At 47.5% G+C, this 10,183-nt stretch overlaps 1 protein-coding gene across 2 annotated transcripts in view; it reads right to left on the bottom strand.

Annotated features, from left to right (window-relative positions):
• Positions 1–556: 556 nt before the first annotated feature.
• arhgef16 (Rho guanine nucleotide exchange factor 16) overlaps positions 557–10,183 on the bottom strand; it is a 42,917-nt gene continuing 33,290 nt past the window's right edge. For both annotated transcript variants that reach the window (XM_087980345.1, XM_087980347.1), the window contains exons 11-15: positions 9,950–10,104; positions 8,527–8,739; positions 6,788–6,852; positions 4,273–4,374; positions 557–2,886 (exon numbers count right to left, since the gene is read on the bottom strand). In XM_087980345.1, the coding sequence (XP_087836471.1) occupies positions 2,747–2,886; positions 4,273–4,374; positions 6,788–6,852; positions 8,527–8,739; positions 9,950–10,104 (675 nt within the window). In that variant the 3' untranslated portion in view covers positions 557–2,746. The remainder of the gene's footprint in view (positions 2,887–4,272; positions 4,375–6,787; positions 6,853–8,526; positions 8,740–9,949; positions 10,105–10,183) is intronic.

Genomic DNA, 10,183 nt, shown 5'->3' with positions numbered 1-10,183 from the left:
GCACAAGGTCAGCAGAAAGACAATATCTCAACCTGCTAGAAAGCTTTTGTTTTAGTAAAGGCAAGGCCAAAATCCACGCAAGAGCTATTAAGACTGATCATTCAGCTAACTGGACTCTTTGAGTGGACTCCTCTCCAGACTTCAAGCCCTGTGGAGCATTACGTATCAGATTCAAGTCTCACGGCAGCAACGTAAACAAAATCTCAGCTAACAAGCCCAGCGCAGAACTGAAGGAGTGCTGTACCTTTCATCAGCACCATCTTTCACAAATGCCGTTAAACCAAGGATTCTGTTTGCGGTCTCGTAGACAAAAGACCCCATGGCACATTACAATGAGAACAAGGGGCATGTGATCTTTCTGTCAGATCCCAGCCTAAATTAGTGTCTCCTTATCACCTGTGTGTGACACCTTACTGTTCCCAAATTGGCTGCAACACTATAACAGCGGCCACACTGAAAACTGCCTTCAAAGTGCTGAGAGGAGAGATTGTTCTTTCACTGGGCTCTCTCCAACCCATTCATTCCTAACACTGCAGAAGAAACCCTCAGACTTAAATCCAGAAATTCGCCAACATAAATTGTAAGAAATATTTATTTGTACATTCATAAAAACTGCCCATCTCAGGAATATGCATCATTTAATTAATAAACATTTGGCAAGTTCCAGTGTGACTATCAAATGGCAGACGATGATCAATGAATTGATCATCTCAACAAAGGGGAGTTCAGCAGCAAAAGCAAAATCATGGTGGTTTCTTTAACCCTGAGCCCACCTCTACATTGTTGCCCTTTGCTGGTCAGTTTTGTTAAGATTTACTGGGTGACATTTAAAATCCTCCTCAAAATTAAGGAATCTTCCTTTACTTGAAACCCCTCTCCCTGTTATCTTAAGTAAAACGTATCTTGGCAACAATGTGAAGCAGGAGTCAGCAAATCAGCTCGCCAATGCATGCATGTTCTGTTAGGTTTCCCATTGATGGTGAGGGGGAAGGAAAATGAGCTAGCAATGGCAGAGGGTAGCACTAAATCACTGCAGACAATGTCAACAGAGTGTTGGCGATGGGAAGAGATCTCCCTCCTTCCAAAACAAGCATCATTGATTGTGTCTCTACAACATTATTCTACACCACCAAACCAAGAACGTTTTAGCTTGGGATGGGTATTGAACCTGGAAGTCTCCTACTCAGCTCAGAACACATTGGTGGCTGGGGATTGGGCAATTGTGGATGGATTTCCTTCCTGAGCCTGACCACCAGAATCTCAGAATCTTTGGCAAAAATAAAAGTCCACAAAATGCCCATGCTTGGAATAGGAGAGGGACGACACTCACCAGGTCGAGCCCCACAGGGAACTGTAGGCAACGCATCACAAGGTCAGTTCATGGTAGGGGAAGGCTCTCAGGGAGGGCCTTTATAAAGCAGTCATTTCTCACCAAACTGCAAAGTAAAGCAAGCAGTTCAAGGTTATCGAGGATGGGAGCAAGGCGAATGTTTATTTTTGGCACTCTTGTACAGATATCCTAAAATCAAGCAGGTTCAAATTAAAGACATCTTCCTCACCAGGACTGTCGAGATGGGCCAGTCAGGAGCAGGAATGTAACAAATTAGTGGTATAAGCCATCTGCTCGATAATGTATTCCTCTGTTTAACCACTTCCTGCTTTGTCTCCATTGTCCACACCCTGCTCGTCCTCCTTGGAGGTGTGTGTGTGTGCGCAGCACTCCAGTGCCCATGGACACCAGCCTGGTTTCAATGATCAGCATTAGGATTTGAGGTTTCACTGTGTGGCTTCAGAAGTTAAGCCTTCCAAAACCAGCTATCCTTAACAGAAGATGGATAGAACGCAAGGAGTCGGAGAAGGGAATTGTGACCAATTGTATGCATGGTATTCACAAGAGAAATTTGATTAAGAATCTCGGTGACAGAGCCCATATGATCAGTCAATACCATCCTCAGTGAACAAGCTGAGGGTAATGAACTACGCTTGCTTTTAGAGTTGCTCCGAGTCATACACAGCCTCCCTATCATTGTGGAAGGTGTGGGCAGGGAACAGCTTTATTTTGGTTTCTAACTTTAAAGGTGTTCAACATGGAACAAGAGCTTTGTTTAACTGGAGTAACTGATCAATAGGTTTGTCTGCTGGAACAGATCTCTTGCAATACCTCGCATCGGTTACTGATAGACACCAATCTGCAGCAAAGCAAACAAAAGTTCTTAAAACCTTCCATTTCAGATGCTGAATTAGGATCTGCTTTGGTAATGCTGGAATTTCACTCCTGGATTAGGTATTGAACTCATGGAAAAAAAAAATCAGGAATGGTAGGTTTTTAACTACAATCACCCTCCCCTGTCACTCCACTCCCCTCCACGCCCCCCAATCTCTACGTCCATAGTCACATGGATCCTGAGTTTAAAAATATATAGCATTTCAAATTCTGCTTTAAAAAGTACCTTGCTGCGCACACAGGGCGTAATCAAAGAGGCTGGTGACTGGGTTACCAATCATTTGCAATCAGAGTCAAACTCCTTTTGAAAAATATATTCCTTAACCACCCCTGACTAACATATTTAATCCATTGATCATTTTTGATGGGTCATTCAGCCCCAGTGCTACAATTACACAGTCTGATGGCAATGACTAATGGGAAAAGTTGGTTGCCAAGTTTGTCACAACAGCCTTGGCAGTTTTGTTAAAATCCAGGCTCCGTCACACCAGAACAAACGGAGCTTTGGCTCTGACGCCAGAACTAGACGTCAGTTTCAATCCGCAATCTCTCCATTCGCTGGACGTTTCGTCGCACCGCGATGCGGTTGGTTATTTCCTTGGCGCAGGACTCGGGAAACCAGCCCATCTCCCAGTCACGTATCCTCTCTCCCCGGTACCAGCCTATTCAGAGAAAGGGGGAAGATGCCGTTAGAGTATCAGAGAGAAAGCAGGGAGTGGAGGGAGTGAGATCTAGCAAAGCCCTAACAAGATGGGCAAGTGGAGGGGGCACTTGGTGTGGTCAAGGGTACAAGGAATGGACACTTTGGGAACAGGATATTCAAATACATTCAAATTAGTGAGGGTAACAGAAAATCCCAGATACCCCTTCTGAGCAAACTCAACGACACACAGGCTTTTTGACTGCAAGGGGGCATCACAGAAACTGAACAATCAAGCTCTTGTCTGACAGTTGGACTCAGCCTCCAGACGCTTGCTTAGTCCTGGAATGATTCAACCAGTTGCCTCACTCCAAAGATCCGGAGTGCAGAGTTGGAGCCACCCGAGGGGGGAGAGGTGAAGGGGGAACCGGAGTTGTGACGCACATCACAGTCACAGACAACACTAAATCTGAAGGCTAGAGCCTTAACCAAGGCACCAGTGGACAGCGACTTACCAATCAGTGGAGCTGCCCCTCCCCCCTCACCAAGGGTGAATACTTTACAGAGAGGAAGTTGCTTGAGAAAAGCATTTGTTTGGAAAATATATCATCACGTAGAATGACTTCATAAGTCCTAGCCAGAATGGGCATGACTGACAGGGTAATTACTGATTCACAGTGGGAGACCACACTGCCAGAGGTGACTGGGATTGATCTTAGACACAATTTATATGTAATTACTCTTCCCTCACTGTGTTTTGCTGGAAATATAACCATGATTTAAAATTAGGGCGCTTCGCCACAATTTCAGAAACAGGTTCGCAGACCTGGGTAAATGAGATGTACCAGGACGCCCCTCCTGCTGACGCCATAATGTGGAGAATCGCTCGGTTTATTGAACCGCACTTAATCCACTGGCTGGTTCCACAGGGAATAAGACCACCCCCAAGTGCAAGGAGCAGCAGGGAATTTGTGAAACAAAAACACAGGGTGTGAAACAGGCGCAGAACCCGCAGTAACATGTAAACATTTCAAAATTAGAACATTTAAAAAAGGTGAGAGGATAGAAACAAATCTGACAGTTCCTTCAAGGAGCGAGCCCAACCGCAGTGGGATGAATGATTTTCTCCTGCGCTGTTTGGTTCCAGCTGTACTTGCCCGTCCTCAGCTGAAAGCTCTGGAAGGGAGAAGGTCTCAGTGGCCACCACCACTGAGTGAACCCAGATGGTGCCTAAGGAGGGGGAATGGTTGAACCAACCCTACACAGTAGTGTGTCTCAAGCCAGTAGTACCCAGATCAGAGACCTTGTCTCATCCTGGGAGGCTGAAGCCCAATGATGCCTTCATGCACTGGAGAGCCACACAGTTCGGGAAATCTATGGCCACACAGGGTTCCTTCCTCAGACTTACCATCAACCTTTTGGAGGACCACGATCACATCAGCCTGCTGGAGTGTCAGCTCATCTGGCTGTTTGGCCAAATAGGCCTTGGTAATCTCCACCTGTGGGAGGCCTAGGAGAAAGGAAGGGGAAAGCCAGTCATCCCCTACACCAACAACAACTTTGTATTCCAACAGCACCTCTTAGACCCTGGGGGTAAAATGCCAAGGCACTTTGGAGGAGCAACCATCATTGACACTGGCCACAGGCAAACACAACCTCAGTGAAAGAGGGAGAGGGGCAGAAGAATTTAAACAGGGAATGTTGCAACTCAGTGAGCCTGTGAGAAAACGCCCAGTTCCCAATGATGGAGGGAGGGCACAGCTCTCAGAGAAGGTGGGCAGGACAGGAGGATGAGGCGGGGAGGGGGAGGAGGGGGTGGGGAGGGGGAGGAGGTCAGAGTTTCCAGAGGAGAAGGGACAGGACCGGAGGTACGGCGGGGGGGTCAGGATAGGAGGAGGAGGGGGGGTGGGCAGGAATTGAGGAGTTTACGGAGTTAGAGAGCAGTGAAGCTATAAAGGAATAAGAGACTGAAATTTTCAGAAGAGGTGTTGGTGGAGCAGGAGCCAATGTGAGTTTAGCATGAACTTGTACGACAGTGTATGGCTGGGGGAAGGCTGCAGGTTCACTCCTGAATCTGCAACATAGGGCCACCCTGACAATAAAAGTGCTCTGGTTTTGTTTTAGAAACAGGGTTTGTGCACATTCTAATCCCCTGATGCTGCCTCTGCACCCACTGAGTGGGTGTGATAGTCTCAGCTGTTGATCCTGTTCAGCACAAACACAGGAAACTGGCCTTCCCTCCTGTCACAGCCCAAGGTTTGGGGACTCTGCAGAATAACCCTGAGGGATCAATTTCTCAGCTGAAACCTTTCCTACCCATGTCCCACCCTGAAAGTGAAACCACACCATAGGCTCCAGTATTCACAGTTGCTGCTCAGCCAATGACTGGTAGCGGGGAGGAGGGTACATTCAATAATTTCAAGTCAAGTTGCTTCCCTTGACCACGTGCTGATGCTGACTCCAGGTCATATTGAGGCCAGGACCAAGTAAGGACTGCTCTGTCAGAGAGAAATCACAGAATCCCTACAGTGTGGAAGCAGGCCATTTGTTCCATCGAGTCCACACTGACCCTCAGAAGAGCATCCCATCCAGACCCAACCCCCTAACCTATCCCTGTAATCCCACATTTCCCATGGCCAATCCACCTTGACTACACACCCGTGCACATTATGGCCAATTTAGCATGGCCAATCCAACTACGCACATCTTTGGATTGTGGGAGGAAACCGGAGCACCCAGAGGACACCCATGCGGACACGGGGAGAACGTGCAAACTCCACACAGACGGTTGCCCGAGGACGTAGCGCTCCTCGTGTCCTGGCCAACATTTGTCACAGAATTAACAGCAACAATTAGACCATATGATGTAGGACAAATGTAGGCCGTTCGGCCCATCAAGTCTGCTCTATCATCCAATGAGATTATGACCAATTTGATAATTCTCAACTGTTTTCCTGCATTTTCTTTGTAACCCTCAGTTCCCTTACTGATTAAATATCTGTCTCAGCCTAGAATCTACTTAATGACCCAGCCTCGATAGCCCTCTGAGCTAAAGAATTCCACAGATTCACAGTTTTCAGAGAAAAAAAAAACTTCCTCCTCATCTCTGTCCTAAATGTTCACCCCCTTATCAGATATTATGCTCTGGTCATGGACTTTCCCATGAGGTGAAACAGCCTTGCTGCATCTATCCTGTCTAAGAATTCTGAGGAAGGGTCACCAGACCTGAAATGTTAACTCTGATTTCTCACCCCAGATGCTGCCAGGCCTGTTGAGCTTTTCCAGCAATTTCTGCTTTTGGTTTCGATTTCCAGCATCTGCAGTTCTTGTAGTTTTTATTTACTGTCTAAGAATCTTAGAGAAAGTGAGGACTGCAGATGCTGGAGATCAGAGTCAAAACGTGTGGTGCTGGAAAAGCGCAGCAGGTCAGGCAACATCCAAGGAGCAGGCGAGGATGAAGAGCTTATGCTCGAAACGTTGGCTCTCGATGATGTCTAAGAACCTAGTTTGTTTCAATATGTTCTGCCCAAAGATTTGTTTCCTATTAACAGTCAAGTTCCTGTGAGCAGGATCATCTTTGTTTACATAAGGCCTCACACAAGAGAGAGATGTGACAATGCAACATGGCAACAGCAAAGTCCTCCTTACCTCGATAACCAAAGTGAAGGTCACTGGTAACAGTTTGTTTTGCGATCAGCAACCATTACTCAAACCTTTCCCTACCAATTCCAAAGGCATTACCCTGACAACCACGTTCAACTTGCAAACCAAACTGAAGGTAAAGTGGGGGGGGGGGGGGGGGGGGGAGAGACAGGAATCAGACAGCTTTTGGAGAACAGCATTGTTTTGCCTTCTGAGTCTTGTGGCTGAGGTATTTAGCTGTGGTTTCGGTTTCTGTCGGACAGATGCAGCGCTGACCGTACCTTCTTTATTGACGAGGTCGTCATGGTTCTCCTGGAGGGCGTGGATCCAGCGAGCTCGGTCGCTCCTGTCATGAAAGAAACAGCAGCAGTGCTCACATTACACTGTGGCCTTGAGGGAGCCCAGGACACTGTGACACACTCCTCCTCCTCCCCCCTCCACCCTTACTTCCACTGACACATTGAGATTCAGCCACCCTCTCTCGAAGACCACTGCTGCTTGCCCAGAGGATCTTGGGACCTCACCAGAACCATCTGATAATCCAACCAAGAGCTTCCATGCATAATTCTGAACAACCAGCAGATGGCGGTGTCTGACCAACATCTCTCAAACCACCCACAAGCAAAACTTGCATAAAAAAAAATCATATCTAAGCTGTAATATACCAAGAGGGCCATTAGTTTCACAAACATTTGCCTCTTCTCCAATACTGGAGTCACAAGGTAAACAAGGATTCTGAATGTTTCTAAACTGGGTATTGAAGAGGGAACAGGTTGACAGAACAGTCACGCCTTCCTCTCAGCCTGACTCCATAATCCCCTCGAGCTGGGATCTCTGCTGGGAATACCAAATATATTCAGATCATTTAATTGAGTGACATTTCATGGACTATTCTCCCCACCTCCGGTCATTTTCTGTTTGCGAAAATCGATGGTCACCAAGATGTAGTAGAAAATGTTGACGGCCTGATCAGTGGAGATCGCAGGTTCAAATCTCACCAGTGCAGGCTAAAGTTTGATTTTCATTTTTAAAAAGGCGAGTGAGGGGTGGCTCCAGGTAAAACAAATAGGACCAAAAATCGGGTTCACATCAGGACAAAAAACTGGCTTCAAAAACAGCATCTGGTTTTTCCCCCAGAGCTCAACTGGTCTACCTGAAGATTTCAGTCAGTCACAGCATGTGGTTGATCCAATGGCCTCAGGAAAAGACATGCCCCAGAATAAATAAATTGATTAATGATATGTTAGTAGATCAGACAGAGGTTGATCAACGTCTAGAATAAGTTGCTGGACAAGGTGGACAGACGAGGGAAATAGCTGATTGCTGTGACTGAAGGGCTTCATTGCATTGGCGCTTTTACTAAGGAGTGATGCCCTTGGGATAAGGGGGTGGCAGCTCAAGAGAAAAACGTACTACTCCTGGTCTCCGTGGTGATAATATCAGGTTGGATCTGGGATTAGCCGCACTTCAACCTACTCCAGGTGGGAGATCAAGCTAAAGAATGATCTCCATTGCCCCGCTCCCTCTCTGAATCATTAGGCAGAACTGTCCCATTACTGAGTTGCACGGTTCGGCCTGGTTTAAGATCAGGCCTGAGGCCATGGCTGTCAGCTGATGTGTCTGGGGCACCAGCACTGATCATGGGCCTTCCTATGGGGAGGGAAATACACAGAGATTCCAGGGCCTGAGTATTTTGCAATGACCTCCCTGACAAAGTTAACCTGGAGACAAATCGAGCGTGAGGATTAGTGCTGACCTCAGCTGTGGTGCTCAACACAACTGAATGAGCATCTCAACACATCGCTGCTTCAGGTCAGAAGTATTTGTCGAGTAGGAAGTCCCATGGAGGGCCCTCTCTGTAACAGCGAGGGCCAAAGAGGAGAAAACAGTGGAGAAAAAGGGGAAGAGAAGAGGAAAACAGAGGGAAAAGGTGGGAAATAGTGGGAAGGTCACTAAGGAAATTCCAGTTCACTAGAGGAAGCACAAACACAGACACAGATGGTTGGTCGATGGCACTTACTCAGAGTCTGTAGCTAACACAATTTCCTCCATTTCACCAGCGCTGTTCTTCTTCATGTTTATTTTGAAGAGGCTAGCATTGGAGTTGGTGCGAGGGAGGGTTCCACCACTCACGGCCTTGCCTGGGGGAGAGTGGGGAGACTCGTTGCTCTCCAGCGCTTCCACCTCCACCTGGTCCAACATGGCGTAGTCCTGTACCGTGTAACTCTCCTCACTGCCAAGAAAGGACAACAAGCTTCAGTCCCTGGTCACAATGAGACAGACTCAACACCTGACCTTTGATCCCCAAAACATCCCCCTTGGTCATGTTGATAGATGAAGAACATTGGGGAAGGGAAGAGACAATCACATGTTCACACAGGGTCGAGCATCTGGTTATCAATGGTCCCAAGCTCTGCTTTACTCCCATATGCTCATCTGGGCAAATGAGTGTATGGAGGCACACAAATGTACAAATTATGAATAGGAGTAGGCCATTCAGCCCCTCAAGCCTTCAACACTCCATAAGATCCTGGCGGATCGGACTGTAATCTCGAGTGCATGTTTCTACCTGCCCTTGAAAAGCCTTCAACCCTTTTCTGGGGAAGAATCAGTCTACCTAGTTCTTAGGGCTAAAGGAATCTAAGGGTATGGGGAGAAAGCAGGAACGGGGGATTGAGTTGGATGATCAACCAAAATTGTATGGAATGGCAAAACAAACCCGAAGACTCTTATTTTCTATGTTTCTACTTCTGTCTTAAAAATATTCAGTGACTGAGAGAGAGTCATGGCCCTCATAGGGAAAAAAAAACTGTCTAACTTCTGTTTTAAGTGGGTGACCCCTGATTATTAACCAGCGATTGAGGCTTCACACTTAACCAAGAGATACAGATGACCAGGTACGGCAGATGGGTGGCACGGTGGCACAGTGGTTAGCACTGCTGCCTCACAGCGCCAGAGACCCGGGCTCAATTCCCGCCTCAGGCGACTGACTGTGTGGAGTTTGCACATTCTCCCCGTGTCTGCGTGGGTTTCCTCCGGGTGCTCCGGTTTCCTCCCACAGTCCAGAAACATGCAGGTTAGGTGAATTGGCCATGCTAAATTGCCCATAGTGTTAGGGGCAGGGGTAAATGTAGGGGAATGGGTCTGGGTGGGTTGCGCTTCGGCGGGTTGGTGTGGACTTGTTGGGCCGAAGGGCCTGTTTCCACACGGTAAGTAATCTAATCTAAATGGCTCCCTGTGGCTGGTCGACAACACAGATCACAAGATCACTATCCAGTGACAGTAGAGGATAGTGATCGAGTCGGGACATTGTGTTTGGTTGTGATAACTTGCAGCAACTCTCTAACAATCCTCCATCACCCTTTCTTGCCTCATTACCAACACTTGTCTACAGTCACTGCTCAAATACCAGGTTTCCAGGGTAACCTGCAGAGGAGAGATACCTTCGTTTCCGGGTAACGATCAACACATCATTGAAAAGGAAGAGGAAACAACTTTGCTTCCCAAACACTTTGCGCAAGATTCCAGATTCTTCCACAAAGACAGTCAGCTCCCCACTTTTCTGTAGCCATCGTGAGGTGGAGATGAGGGGGAAGGCCTAGAACACAGAGGGGAGATTCAGAAAGGCCATTCATAGGGGGGCTGGGAGGTAGGAAGGAAATGGGGGGCAGCGGGGT

The sequence above is a fragment of the Chiloscyllium plagiosum genome, unplaced genomic scaffold (genome assembly GCF_037043375.1).
Source record: "Chiloscyllium plagiosum isolate Xiang-an unplaced genomic scaffold, Cpla_swu_hap1 HiC_scaffold_37, whole genome shotgun sequence".
NCBI lineage: Eukaryota > Metazoa > Chordata > Chondrichthyes > Orectolobiformes > Hemiscylliidae > Chiloscyllium > Chiloscyllium plagiosum.
This window is presented reverse-complemented; position numbering and strand designations above follow the sequence as displayed.